General features: G+C 36.8%; 2 protein-coding genes and 1 non-coding gene across 3 annotated transcripts in view; 1 reads left to right on the forward strand and 2 right to left on the reverse strand.

Moving 5' to 3' along the window:
- Window positions 1-1,267: 1,267 nt before the first annotated feature.
- Window positions 1,268-1,389, reverse strand: LOC143344221 (5S ribosomal RNA). The gene has a single exon (XR_013080083.1). It is a non-coding gene; the product is annotated as a 5S ribosomal RNA (ribosomal RNA).
- Window positions 1,390-1,786: 397 nt separating this feature from the next.
- Window positions 1,787-5,245, reverse strand: LOC143343523 (uncharacterized). Its single transcript, XM_076768501.1, has 5 exons — window positions 5,130-5,245; window positions 4,169-4,432; window positions 2,677-2,853; window positions 2,308-2,438; window positions 1,787-1,863 (listed from the first exon to the last, which is right to left on the reverse strand). Exons 1-5 carry the CDS (start codon window positions 5,243-5,245, stop codon window positions 1,787-1,789), a joined length of 765 nt encoding a protein of 254 aa, XP_076624616.1.
- Window positions 5,246-14,700: 9,455 nt separating this feature from the next.
- LOC143343209 (uncharacterized) overlaps window positions 14,701-15,446 on the forward strand; it is a 38,606-nt gene continuing 37,860 nt past the window's right edge. Inside the window, exon 1 of the mRNA XM_076767855.1 lies at window positions 14,701-14,837. Within this exon, the coding sequence (XP_076623970.1) occupies window positions 14,821-14,837 (17 nt within the window). The 5' untranslated portion in view covers window positions 14,701-14,820. The remainder of the gene's footprint in view (window positions 14,838-15,446) is intronic.

The following is a 15,446-nucleotide window of genomic DNA, read 5'->3' on the forward strand; positions in this document are numbered from 1 at the left end:
TTTCTCGTCTTTTCGCAAGCACTCCAACATTAATTAATGAATTCAGATGCAATATTAGATTCGAAGCAATCTCAGCGCTTAATTACAAGGGTACGCAACGAAGTAATCACCAACGCTGTTAATTAACGCTGGAAAAGAGTCTTGCGTTGAATTTTGCATCGTGGTACAGACCTTCTGATAATGGCCGATCCATTAGTAGCACGATGCTAATTGCTACATTCCCAAGGAGAGACCTTGCGATTCTCCACTGAACTAGGAATCTCACTTTATGTTTCGTAATTACGATCATTAATACCCAGAACATTCATATTAATTTAATTTACGTTCCAGGCCACAGATTTTCTATCGTTGACATGTTGCTTTTTTAAAGTTGTAACTTTAAAGATAGCAGTTTTATCGGAAAGAACTGTTTTCGTTCTTTAAATTGTTTTGGAGATGCTATATAATATACAGTGAAAACTCGATAAATGTCACTAATCCGGGTCCGGTCAGGAACACTTATGAACATAGAACATAGAAAGAGTCAGTAGCTAAAGAAGAAAGAGGATTTATCGCCCCAATTTAAATATCCGTTACACATTACATTTCTGAAAATATTTCAGTCTGCATAAAATCTGAAATTGTGTGCCAAAACGTGTTCAATTTCGAGTGAAATGTCTCAGTGGAGTTAGGGAAAAGTATTTAATGGCACCTCCAATACATGTACGTACTCGTATCTTCGCAAGATCAGTGGATAGTACATTTATAGAACAGAGGTAGCTAACGAAACCTCCTATCTCATAAGTGTTGCAGTTTCTGATCACTTACGGAACAGTGGAAGCGTTACGTTAGAAAATAACTACCTCCTATTCGATAAATGTACGCAGCACCTCGATCCGTCGTTCTTTGATGTTTCCGAAGGTAGAAAAGGACACTACAAGAGGGATAAACAAAGAGAGAAAGATTCGCAAGTACAATATTTAATTCAGTATTATGGTACCAAATATTGACCGATCTATGTCGTGTTTAGTCTCATTTTAATCAGAAAAATCTCCCCTACATGATAGGAAACTTTCTTCTGTACAGTAGTATTGTCACACTGAAAGAAAACCGCTACGTTTCCGGTTACACTTCGTCTTGCTAGTTCAAGGGAGAACAAGGGAGGACATTTATCGAGTTTTCACTGTATACATCTTGACTTTTCTTTGGCGTAAAAAGCAATCTTTTGGTATAACAAATTTTATTCTTTATTGCCAAATAAAAAAAACTGTAAAAAGGAAAAAATGAATGTCAACAGTACGCGGTGTTCCCAAGCGGTCACCCATCCAAGTACTAACCGCGCCCAACGCTGCTTCTTAACTTCGGTGATCGGACGAGAACCGGTGTTTTCAGCGTAGTATGATCGTTGACATTATAAATACTAGCGAGTGCACTTTTGATTGTTAGTAGATACGTGTAAACGTCGATACGTCGGTAAGTAGAGTTTCTCATGCTAAAATGAGAAACGTTACGACCGACCTGTCGGACGCAGCTGTTCGCAGGTTGCATTCTTACAGGCGTATCTTTAAATCTTATTAATTTTTAAACGAAACCTCGATTAACACTTGATTTTCGTTTTATTTTGGCTTCTAGAATCGCCCATTAAATTTTCGACGTATAAACGTATCTTTAAAATACTTATAATAAATGAGCCTTAATGTTTAAAACTATTAACATGCAACTATTAAATATTTCTATTTGTTATGCTATAATTTGAAAAAATATCGAGGATATCTCTAAACAGAGAAAGCTTGTTTGACAGAATTATTTATTGTACAGGAGACGTAGTCTTTACACTTTCGTTCGAAATATCGTCGTTTTCCTTCGAATCCCTATCGTCTGCCTCTGTAACAAAAGTTTATCCACTGATCAATGCGTTCAACGTAGATTCTTCTTTCTTGGTTGTACCATTAGCATTTACACTACCCTTCCATAATTCACCACAATTTCTTACATTTGGTCACTTCGAGTTGCTGTTTTACTATAAATTTTATAACCCTCGTAAAATTATACGAGGAAGCAAATGAAGAAGTGCGTTTAAAGTCGAAGCAGGGCTGCGTGGGAAATATTACAGAAAAGTTGGAATGATATCGATGAAAAAAAAAAAGAGTTCTCTCGCTAGAAAATTTAGAATTTTTCGCTGTTATTTTGGTAAAAATCCTTTCCAATATAGCGAACAAATGTTAGTTTCATTTTATAATTTACATCGCATCGATTCGTTTTTTTTACTCTACGTTCGTTGAGTGTCCAGGGTGACTTATGGGGCGCAGATTCCGTGAACTTTCTTACTAATTTCCTCGTCGTCGCTGAATTCCTCGCAAGATTCTTTCCCCGAAGATTCCTCCCCGAAAATGTCTTTCTCGTTTCCCGAAGCATTATCGTACTCCTTCAGAAGTTTGTAAATCTCGTCGGACGCGTACCTGAAAGTTCGTCGTGCCGTCAGAACACCGGAAGTAGTCGATCCCTGCAGGGGACCTCCTTTTAAATCCTGTTATTCGTTACACGCCGTCGACAGGGGTGTCCCTGAGTTATTCTCCGCGAACGGTAGGGGAGGGACCCATTACACCGGGTCCGGGTCCGGTCTATCTCATTTTCTGGTAACGCGAGCAATCCCATCGGCGACGAATCGAATTACGCAACTAACCGGGGAATACTAACGGCGTCTTAAAAGGCTCCTTGTACCACAACGGATACCCCGATGGGTTCTGTCTCCCATCGGGAATTGAATTCTCGGCCGGTACCGAATGCAGCTTGAAATGCGGCGGTTCCACCGTCTCCTCCAATAAAGCCGACACTTGTCGCGCGTATTCCGCGGTGCCGGCTGTTCGTTCTAATCTGAAACATTGGAGAACGGCGTTCAAACGTCTCGTTCGACCAGCTTATTTCCAGCACTGTCCGTTACACGCACACAGTTACGAACAAAACTGCAGGCAAAGGTAAAGGGAATAAGTATAAATGAAATTTAACCGAAGTAGTACAAATGCACTCAAGCTTTATCAACTTTGAGAGAAATTTTAATGGGAGATTCTAGGGGCCAAAATAAGACGAAAATCAAGAATATTAATTTCTTGACTGAGGCTTTATTAAAGAGTTGTTAAAAAATTAAAAAAAGATTTCAAATCATTCTGAAAAAATTATTTTTGGTTGCGTGGGTCAGTTACAATAATTTTTGGTGAATAGACCTACTCTCTAAATCCTAACCACTTACGAGAAAAAAATTCGAGTAGATGTAGAAATTTTCGACGAAATTAAAAAATTTCAAATCGTTTTAAAAAAATTATTTTTAATTGCAGAGGTCAATTACAATAATTTTTGGTCATTAGACATACCCTCGAAATCCTACCCACTTTCGAGAAAAAAATTCGAGAATGGGTGAAAATTTTCGACAAAATTAATAAATTTCTAATCGTTTTGGAAAAATTATTTTCAGTTGCGGGGGTCAATTTCAATCATTTTTGGTCGTTACACATACCCTCGAATTCCTACCCACTTTCGAGAAAAAAATTCGAGAATGGGTGAAATTTGAAACGTTAATAACTTTTTAACGAAGCTTCCATCAACAAATTAATATTCTTTATTTTCGTCTTATTTTGGCCTCTAGAATCTCCCATTAAAATTTTTCCCATGGGTGGCCGAACACTCAATATAGATTATGTATAATTGAAATTAATATTTACACTTGAAGTAAAGTATACTTGACGAAAATGTTGGTTAATTACCAAGGAACAACAATAAGCGTACAGATAATAAAATATATAACATCGTGGAACGCTATTCAGACTTTCCAAAGTAATTTTTATCAATATTTTCAAATATCAAAAATATTTAAAGCAATTGTGCTATACATAATACATAAAACTTAAGTGCATAATAGCTGTACTACTTCGATCAAATTTAACTCTTACCTATTTTCCCTACCTGTCCACTTAATTTCCAACTGATTATGATAGATACTCATGGAACTCTTTTCGAACGAAATAGATCCTATAATATTAGCAGCGTCGATACTAAAGTTAAACGTTTTTTGTGTTTTAAATAAAATTCGAAGCAATGCAATTACCATGAGATTCAGTTAATATAGCAATGGAAAAACTCTGTGACATCCTGGGGTACAGTACGCGGCAATTTAGGGGGGTACTATTGTATTTACTTGTGAACCATCTGTCTGGTGAATTCCAGCCTCGGCGCGGTTCTCAGCGACGAAAATGCAGAGTCGAACGAATTTTTCGTTTTACCGGTTTGCGGTTTCGAGTCCTTTTGGACGCCGTAGAAATTTCCAAAGTGCACGGCTGCGTCTTTCGGAACGTTCGAGGCCAGTCCAAAGCCTCTGGGAAGTTTGTACGATCCGGTATCGTTCTCCGTCGCGTTCAGCGTGCTTCTCGAAAAGTGAGACTTCTGTTTCCTCGCCGCGGACCTTGGAACGACGATAACCGTATATTAAAAGTAACGATGGCTGAATATACGAGTTATCGTTAAACCAGAAGCGAGTGTACGTGTACAGCTATTGCTCGATATTCTGTCTGCAGGCTCGTTTGTACTCCGTCGTGTTCATTGAATACCCCTCCGGTTGAATCGTTTATACGATGCCTTCAATTCACTCGCGTCCGCAGTTCCGTTCTCTGGGATTCAAATAAACACCGACTCTGCCGCACGGGAATTCGACGATCTCGAAATCTTAGATTCGATCGAATTTTAATCTCTACCGATTTAAATCTAGTCGAATATTTTTTAAACCGTCGATGGTATTAAAAATGTTTCGAAAGTAAAATGGTTTTAACGCTGGAACTGCCGACGATTGTGGTGTATTTATTTCTGTACCAAAGAAATTAAAACGATACTCGAAGAAACGTATAATGCGATGGAAATAAATGTTTATTTGTTCTCTTATAAAAAATTACGAATCATCATAATGGGATGGGGATAATTCAACATTCGCTAACCGTACTCCTCCATCTTGAATTCCCTCTACTTCCGGTGACTTCTATATTATCTTTAATCGATGTAGGTTAGGCCTCAGTTATTAGTATATTAATAATTTTCTTGGACCTTCTCTCGTACATTTATATCGAATAATCTACCCATAAAATACTTACTCGTATAATACAACTCACTTGCGAAATTTTTCGACGACAGAAGGTGACGCGTACAGGTTATTCGACGCCATGGATTTTTTTCGACGATCCCCGACGATCTTAGTCGTCGATTTCCCCTTCGAATCTTTGAACATTTTCGTCGTCGATTCAAACTCCTCGTCATCGATAAATATTATCTCGTTAATCAAATTACGGTGGTTACTAGGAAATTTTCTCGATACCGGATGCGTTTCGACACGTCATCGATTCATCTCGCGAACAGGGTTTCTCGTTTGGGAAAGATTTCCGGTGGCTCGAACGATACGGGCAGGGATTAACTCTCAGGGAACGCGTCCCGCAAACGTTTTAACGGAATTAGATTGGTAGGTGGTGCTGGGCGTAATCGTTTTAATGAAACTGCATCGGCAGGGGATAGTTATTCTTTCTGTGTCACAGTAACGTGTACTTATCCCTGACCATAATTAACCGCAACAACCGTGCTCGTGTCTCTCGGAGATTACGAGCCCAGCAGAAGTGTCAGAGCACTTTCGCGTATTAACTATCGAAATTCTTCGTATAAACTTCTTTAATTCAATATAAAAAATACAAGTTAATTTTTCTTTCAAAATGAGTAGAATAAAAGATTTAACAAATACACCTTTTATAACTACTCTCATAGAACAGAAAAGTTAGCAGTCGAATACTGTTATTTTATTTCATATTAATTTTAAAGAATCTATTATTTAAAATAGTATTCGACATAGTTTTTCCACAAATATTACTCTGATGCTCTCTCAGTGCACTCTAAGAAACGTTACGAAACAGCGCCTAAATTTTCTGTTTCAAGATTACGTACAGTGGCCGACCTTACGCCTTATGAACTTTCGCGGGCCGAATTTACTGTCATACCGACCGAAAAATTGAGAGGTGATTTTAGCGTCCTCTTCTCATGGATGGTGGTCAGTTGAGAAACTCACTGAATTAGTGTGATAGTTAAAAAGAATGAGTTGAGAAGTACGAATTATTCGCGATTCTTTGACTAGTTAAAGTTGTAAATAATTTGCATGTAATCGTCGAAGTGAATAATGTTAACAAATTCAAGAATCGTGTCATCTGCTATTATAAATCGACAAAAGTGTGAGTTATATTTGTACATTATATGTATCGCCATCCATCGATACGATTCTAAAGTCAAGGTATTATACGTTGTTCTGGTAAATAACCGAGAAATTTTGTCCTTTTTCCTACCAAGTTGTGAATTCTATCCTTGTCCTTCGTTCATTTGTTTTGTATCCGCGGTTTCTATCCGAGGCATTCCTCGGATTCGTAATACAAGCTTCGCGAGACATCGGCCCTTCCCCCACCCCGCCACCTAATTCGCGAGCATTGCCGAGGTGTCGCCATTTGTACTCTGACGATTAACGTAGTAAGACGCGTCAAGACGTATCGGCGTTTCGCGACCGAGGTGCGTAATTCTAACCTATTCATATTTCGTCATTATTACAACTCGCGTTTTAATTACGATCTCTTGTCATACGGTTTCCATTTAATCATTACTTAATTACAATAATCGTTTATGTACTTTAATGGATCTTTATTTCGTTTCTGTTACAGTCTCTTACTGGAATTCGAAATCAACAAATTCCTTTTCGAAATACAAGACGTGTCGGCGTATCGCGACCAACGAAGTACGTATTTCTAACCTTTTGATATTTCCTCATTATTATCAATTATTGTTTAATTATGATTTGATTTGTATTTTATTTCTGTTGCAGTCTCCGATTGAAATTCGACGCCATGGGAGCTTTTATTGGCGCGTAAACGACACCATAACAGATGGCAGGCAACTCGACAAATTTTGGAGGGAATATTGGTAACGTTTAAACAACTATAACAAAAATCAATGGGCATATTAATATTTATATATTTTTATTTCTTTATTAAATCATTCGTTGCAAGCATGATTATAATTTTCTAATCGGTCATTGTTAAGATAAAATATGAAAATCCTTAACAAACTTTTTATCCACTTCGATATATATCGAAGTATACAGAAATGGCGTCGGTAGATATCAACGATAAATTGGAATAATTTATATTTAACTGTATTCTGATCGCGATTGAATATTTCCGAGCATTATTTATTTAATTGATTGTTTATATTCCTTTATGAATTGTTGTAATTGCAATTTCCATATATATTTCGATACAAGTTTCAGTAAACGTAATAACTGCGTAGTTGGAATATGCTATTCGAGCATAGATAACTAACAAATTTTAATTCTTGCAAATTTCGGAATATTTATAAAAATTACGGGATATTCTAACATTCGATAAAGTAGACATAATCATGCTTACAACTCTAACTATGAAATTTGGTGATATAATATGTATAAATTGTAGATAATATTTTATCGTTGAAATTCTTATGATTGAGAATATTTCGCCTTCGTGGCATTAACCTTTTACGCGACAAACTCTGTAAACAGCAGTACTATGTAAAGCAGTGTTTCTGTTGTCGAACTCTAGTAAGAAAAAGAAAAGAGAAAACTGATAGGAAAAGCACACGTGTGCTTGTTGTATTTCTTGTCTCCTGTCCCTTTCTTTTCAGGTTTTTCTTTCCAGGAAATTTGTTGGCCGCGCGCAATGCGGCCGGTAGATTCAGTGTTTGTGCGTAGCAACAAGTTTGTTTCTCGGGGCAAAGTGACCCCAAGTACGTTGTCGTTTACGGTGTTAGGCAAACGCGATAATAGAATCAGTGTTTCTTAAGCAGTTTTAAATTACTTCCAGAGCATCGTGGCTCTCCTTGTTTTCTGAATCGCGAAAATAGAATCATTTGTTCGCCAATTTCAATCTTCGGTCGCGGTACTCTAATTTAATACTTCCTAATCAAATTAATTATTCTTTCAATTTGAAATTTAAACTCCTCGTTACCGGAATTAGAGTCAGTGCATCACTGAAGAGGACTATTGGGCGATGCTCCACGAGCAAACAATGTAAGTATAAATTTATACTTTCAAATGTTTAATTAAAAATCTCTTCAGTTTTAAGAATAGATTCTAATTGTTTTTTTTACAGTTTTCTTACAGTCTCTGGGGCCTCATTCTGGAAACCAGCAGCAGTACCCGGGGGGGTATCGGGCGGTGGCCCATGAGCGAACAACGTAAGTATAAATTTATACTTTCAAATTTGTTAACTAAAAATCTTTATAATTTTAACAATAAATTTTAATTGTTTTCTTGCATTTTTCTTACAGTACCTGGACCTGATCCTGGACCTGAACCTGAACCTAACCAGCAGGACCATGCTGACTGATGGGATGACTTCGAGAACTTCTAGTCATCATTAGTGAGTCGCATGTTGTTTGTGTTCCTCTGGTCCCCAACCATGTTGTAGGATGAAAGATCCAAATCAACACGGGTGACCAGTTGTATACTTGCTATTTTTGACAAGTTAAGCGACCGCGGGTATTTTCAATACCCGTGAGTAGTAACATCAACTATTACATTTTTTAGATCAGGTTTTAGGGTCTTCTTGCACTCGCGTTTCTTAATGCTACAAATAAATATCACACATTATGATTATTATAAAATTTTTACAAATATATATGACACAATTTTTATAAAATATATGAAATATTTTTATTAACTTTGTATGAATTATATGATCGAATAGAAAATGAATTAATATAATATGAAAACATTATATTTATCATATGATCTAGTAGAATATGAATGATAATATGATATTGTACAATACATATGATATATTTAACGTGCAAGAAGGCATTTCGCGACAGGTCGATTTTTTAGTCAAAGTAACATGCATTTTATACTAGTATCATATTTTAAAAAATTTACTTTGACGACAGAATCGACCAAGGATAATAGAATATTTTGAATAACAATTTATTGAATTCATTTCAATTTTTAAAGTAAATTATTTTATCATGAAATCTTAATTAAAGTCTTTCATTTTAAATAATTAAATTTCAATTATAATGGTTTTTTTGAATAATAGTATTTTTCAATATTAACGTATTTTATTATTGATATATTACATATAAAAAGTCGAGTCATTTTAACTAAAAATTAAATACGAAATACCGTTTAGCTATTAACCAGTTGTTTTAGTCAGGATTTTCAGACTAATTTTTCCGTGTTCGTTGCCTAAGTTCATGCACACGCCCAGGTGCTACTTGCATGAGCGAAGGCAACGGGGCACGATGACTTTATTTATAACAATTCAACAATATATCGACGACTGACATTGGTTAGTGAATCGTGCGCGACGTACTGTCCACATGTGTGTGTTGTGGTTAGGTTGTGGAAGTGCGTCGTTTCAGATATTTTCATAATTGTCATTTATATACAGAATTTTATAACATTACATTTTTATCAGTAATAATATCAAATTTCAATTCACCATTTATTTGAAAATTGTTGATCCTAATGGATTTCAATCTTAATATTTTTCAATTCTCTATAATGGTACATACATTTTATTAAAGACTAGATTCCATATATTAAAAGGTTCTATACAAATGTTTATCTATATAATACAAGTACGCAAAGATCACTAGCCCTTGTCAGTCGATTTCAGAAATTGGTACGTACCTTAGAGTGTGAATGTTTGCAATGTTCGGGTGTCGGAGGAACCCCGGGGAGTCCTCTCTAGTTTAGGTCGCGCCCGGACATTCAGAATGAGAACCGTGGAGTGATTGTTTGTTTGACTGAGTTTTGCAATTTTTTAAATATAGGGTTAGGTAGGTAGGTAACTTTCTCGTATGTGTGCTAGATTTAAGTAGGTAGGGTCAGGGCAGGACTGTCCACATTAGTAATTCGGGTAGGCGCGTTTTCGCGTGGCAGTTCTGTTCCTGTAGTTACGATTTCGAGGGTAGAAATCTTGCTGATTGAAACGGTGTATGCCGTTTGTTTCGGCTTTAATTTCGACTCCTCGAATCGCGCGACTCTTAAAGTCGTTCTCTCGCGCTCGCGGTCGTGATTAGGTCCCTCACGAAACGCTCGTCCCCCTCGAGATTCACCACGTATGCTCGACCAACAATTCGTACATTGTTGGAAGACTACGTATTGCACAAAATCTCGAGCCAAGTCTTAAGTAAGTTTCAGGTATCGGCAGGACCGCCGAAGAAAGAAAAGGCTCTCAATGAGCTGAAGAGGCCCTGACAAACTGTCTCAAGAATGGGCTACAACAAATGGCTTTTCATCTTCATCTTTGGATGAGGATGGAAAATCATTCCTGTTACTACTTTGTCGCTTAACTCGTCTATAGTTGTAGTTAGTTTATTTTTCTGGCTGGCTCACGTATGCATGTACTTGGTACATGATTGCACCATACATGCCAGCCATCCTTCCCCTGTGTTCTGTTGGCTGGCTCACGTATGCATGTACCTGGTACATGATTGCACCATACATGCCAGCCATCAGGGCAACTCGCGGTTATGATATACATAGAGTTGCGAATATGCAATAATCGCGTTTGCATTTAGAGTTGCGAATTCTTATTTTTCGCGTTTCCTTTTCAGGGTAGTGTTGTGACTAGAAACGATTCGCGATTGTATTTTATGCAAACTTAGGTACTGAACGTTTGCTTAAAAATAGCGTTGCGAATTATTGATAAACGCGATTGCTTGTAGAGTTGCGAAATACTATTTTTCGCGTTTGCTTTTCAGGGTAGTGTTGCGAACAATTACGATTCGCGTTGTATTTTTACTCTTTTATACACATAATGGATATCAACCGCGTTTGCAATTTTCATATTATAAATTAGCGTTGCGATCTCGATTAATCGTGCGATATTTTATTTAGCGTTGCGATATTTTCAATGCCCAAATTCTACCCCAATTGTAGTACTAGTAGTAGTTAGTTTATTTTGTGGCCAGTACATGTGCATTCACATGTACCATTAACCCCTGATTAAAGTTAGAGTTGCGAATAATATACAATGTTCGCGTTTGCTCGTAGAGTGACGAACAAATATTTATCGCGTTGATATGTTAGTGTTGCTTATAAACACAATTCGCGATTGCTTTTTATGCAAACCTAGGAACCGGACGTTTGCATTAAAAATAGCGTTGCGAATTTTTAGTAAACGCGATTGCTATTAGAGTTGCGAATTATTATTTTTCGCGTTTGCTTTTCAGGGTAGTATTGCGAATAAATACCATTTGCGGTTACTTTTATTCTTGCAAATCGCGTTTGGAATTTTTCTATTATAAATTAGCGTTGCGATTGTTGGTTTATCGCGTAGTTGCCCCGTAGTGTTGCGATATTTAAAATGTCTAACTTCATCCCCATATGTGCCACTCTATTGTAGTTTGAAGTAGCTTGAAGTAGTTAGTTTGTTTTATGCATGTATGTTGCAGCTACAACTGAAGACGCCAGCACCTGACCCAGCATTTTTGGGCAACGCGATTTGAATTAGCGTTGCGAAACATAAATATATTTCCATTAAAGATAGAGTTGCGAATATACAATAATCGTGTTTGCTTGTAGAGTTGCGAATTCCTATTTTTCGCGTTTCCTTTTCAGGTTAGCGTTGCGAATCCCATACGCGATTGCTTTTATTGTTATTTAAGAATAGCGTTGCGAATGAACTGATCGGTTTGCTCTTAGCGTTGCGAATTACTATTTTTCGCGTTTACTTTTCAGGGTAGCGTTGCGAATAATCACCATTCGCGGTTGCTTTTATCGTTATAAATCGCGTTTGGAATTTTTATATTATAAATTAGCGTTGCGATCTTGATTTGTCGCGTTTTTTATTAATTAGAGTTGCGATCCAATGCCCAAAAGCTGGTCAAAACGCTAGCCACTGCACCCAGGATCATCAAGAAGCAAGCTGGGATTCTGCAAAGCCTCGAATGGCTCAACGTCATTATTAAAATTAGTGTTGCGCATGATTGAATATGGGTGCACGCGATTTAATTAATAAAAGAACCCTGTGTGGTTCATTTTACGAATAACAAGCACCACTCGCGTATATTTTTTTATATTATAAATTAGTGTTGCGAAAGTAAGAATGGTCCACTCACGGATTGTTTGAATTTAAGACGAGTGGACGATTATTCTATCTGAAATATATCTTTTCTATATATGTTTGCCAAAGGAAATACTGCTTGAAAGTATTGTTGTAAATAGATCAATTGTTTTATTCTTTATAACGCGTTAAAATCTGTAATTTATGTGAATATATTTTTATCACAGATTTATATATATCTATATCACTAATTATTCATTATTAGAGTTGGTAATTTTTACGGGATATAATAACCTTTGCAACCCAATTGTTATTTATAAATAGCGAATTTTTTTATAAATATTCTGTATTCTTTGCATAAATCAAAGTTTGTTCGCGATCATTGTTTTAATTCATGGAAAATAGAATGCTTGCATCAAAAGGGTATGCAAATTGCAATTCGGTATTTCATATTGAGAATTAATTTCCGCGTGGAATCGAAAGTTTTTGTTCGTTATTGCTTTGTTTGTACGAAAGTAATTTAGTTTTCGATACAGTAAAATATAATTATTGCAATGTATACGTTTTGAAAAATTTTTTATTTGATAAACGAAACGAAAAATAAAATTACGGTAATAAATGAATAAAATTTTCAATCTATTTCGTATTTATCTTAACACTGAGACGAGTTTAACTTTTCATTCAATTTCAATTACGTAATATTTATGTTTTTGAATTTCTTAATATCAATTTTTACTCGTGGAAGCTTCTTTTTTTTCTGTGCCCATTAATACACTTTTATTTCAGCTACTAATCTTTTGGACAAGTTCTTGTTACAGGGTACATAAAATTGGAAATAGTAAATGGATTCTAACTTGATCGTTCTTAGGGAAATATTTCATACAATTTTATTTATTTTCTGAGTTTATGTTTCAGGGAAACAGCGTGGGATTAACCAAGACACCAAGAAGAAAATATCTTTTCATATTTGTTTGTTTTGTGTGAGTTGTATTTATTAGATATGAGTGTATGTTTTAGAAAAACATCGTGGGATTGACGAAGACACCAAGAAGAAAATATTTCCTCATATTTCTTCGTTTTATGTCGGTTATATTTCTTGTATATGAGTTTCTGTTTTAGAAAAACATCGTGGGATTGACGAAGACACCAAGAAGAAAATATTTCCTCGTATTTCTTCGTTTCTACAAATTGCGTTAGAATATAAGTACAAATGTATATAGATTGTAAGATAAAGAAGTGTGCCCCGGCGTTCTATTAAATATTACCGAAATGTGTGTGCACATTTAAGTATGAATGATTACTATTAAGGTACATATTAGTATTCTAATATGCAAGGTCCATACGTGCAGTTGCACATTCCAATTTTGTTTCTAAAAAACATGTGGTGGACTAGCTCACATGTATCAACATTTTGTTAGGTTTTCGATCTCTTCATCAGAGTTCGTACGTGCAGTTGCACATTCCAATTTCGTTTCCAGAAAACATGTGGTGGACTATCTCACATGTATTGACATTTTGTTAGGTTTTTCATCTCTTGATTGGGTAGTTCTTTTAAGAACTTACTCATTTCTAACTTTCCCGTAGCTTCTCTCTTAGATAGGTTTTCGAATTCCTCGCCAAAGGTAGGGTGGTTGGGGCGAGGCTAGGGTGGGTCTCCTTACGCAGCAACCTCCGCGCGGTGAGACCTGGGGATTATTATTTACTATGTAATTAATATAATTATTAATTACATAGCAAATAATATGAGCTAATGGCTGCGTTCTTCTTATAGTTTCACATACGTTCTTCAGAAACTATTCCATTTGTCGTAACAATCGCAAAAGTATTTCACTGTCTACTAAATTCCCACAAAAATTCAGACACATTCGTCGAATACAGTTCTATTCAGGTTTCGATCACTTTCAAATAAGTAACTCTCGTCACAGACGAGGTATACGAATACACCTGGATTGTGGAATGACGAGTTCCTGTTATTTAAGTTATTTTTTAAATAAATGATGCATTACAATTTAAAATAAAAAAATAGAGGATTTGCGGTGTACGTATCAATGAGATACATCCTTAGGTATTTTAATAATTTTGATCGATTGATTACTCCAATCCTTTCATTCCGTTAAAAAATAATAAAATTTCTGTAATTTCATTTTCTGTCTCACTTCCTCTTATGTTTATTTCTAAATCTGTTGGTAACGTTGCGAGTGACGCGAAAATGGTAATGGGCCGAAAAAGTACATTGGGTGAAAGGTTTACTCGTATACCTCGTCTGTGGTTTAAGGTTCAAAGCGATAAAGTCACTCCATGGTGTTTTATCGTACTGTGATACAAATATGAAAATCTAACAGGTTTTTAAGGGCTAAACGTTACGATAGAAAAGTGTCGTTTTCGTGTTGGAATAGTTGCGTGTAAATACCCTAAAGTATCGTTGGTCGACCTGTATTTACCAATCTTAATTAGGTACAAAACGAAAGGGTTGAGGAACGGTAGGGTCGCGGGTCGTGAAAAATCAACTCTTGAAACGCGACTTCGGGCGTCTTCGGTGGTTACCGACACTCTTCGTGCCACTCTTAACTCGTGCTCGTGCTGCCTCGAGGCTCCAGTCAGTCGTTGACGCGCGCTCGTTTGGATTGCATCGGGTATTAATGGTGTTTCGAATCCCGTAAGAAATACTCGTTGTCCAGCTCTGATATAAAGAGAGGTTGTGCCTATACTTTGTTACGCAGAACATCACCTCAGCATGCGTGCGAACGCCAGGTAGGAAACAATCATACCTCGACGAAGATTAATATCTCCAACCACGAGAATTTTTACCATACGTTTCTTTTTAAAAAGATTCTTTCTCAAACCCTCGATCCGTTATCAATTCCGTAGACGACTTATCCGTGCCAGAATGGCGTGGAACGTTCTCTGGCATTCGCGTACGTTAAACAATTTTCTCCGGGCAGGAAGTGGTTAAGAAAACAGTGAATCCGACCGCTTCCTGCGCATCCTTCGAATACGTTTCCTTGGCTGGTTCTCTCCAGATAAGATACGTTCCACGTTTCCCGTTTCTCGACGGTTCTCTGCGCCGCTGTTCGACGAAATATCGTCGCGATCTCGGCGACACGTTGACGGGCATTTAGTTTGCGTTTCGTCCATTGGTCGAGGTGGTAGTTTTATCGTGTCGACCGGCAAATATCGAAAATCCATAACGCACGACCACACAATAAATCCCCGGGACGCAGCACGCCTCCCAATAAATTTTCGTACGACGGTAATGGTCGATCACGTTCCATTCGGTCGCGATGTACGAGTGGGCACGTTTCTCTTTTCGTTCGTTTTTCTTTTTTTTTTAATTTCGACCGTGCAAAAGCCGGATCTTGA

This window comes from Colletes latitarsis, chromosome 7 (assembly GCF_051014445.1).
Source record: "Colletes latitarsis isolate SP2378_abdomen chromosome 7, iyColLati1, whole genome shotgun sequence".
NCBI classification, from domain to species: domain Eukaryota; kingdom Metazoa; phylum Arthropoda; class Insecta; order Hymenoptera; family Colletidae; genus Colletes; species Colletes latitarsis.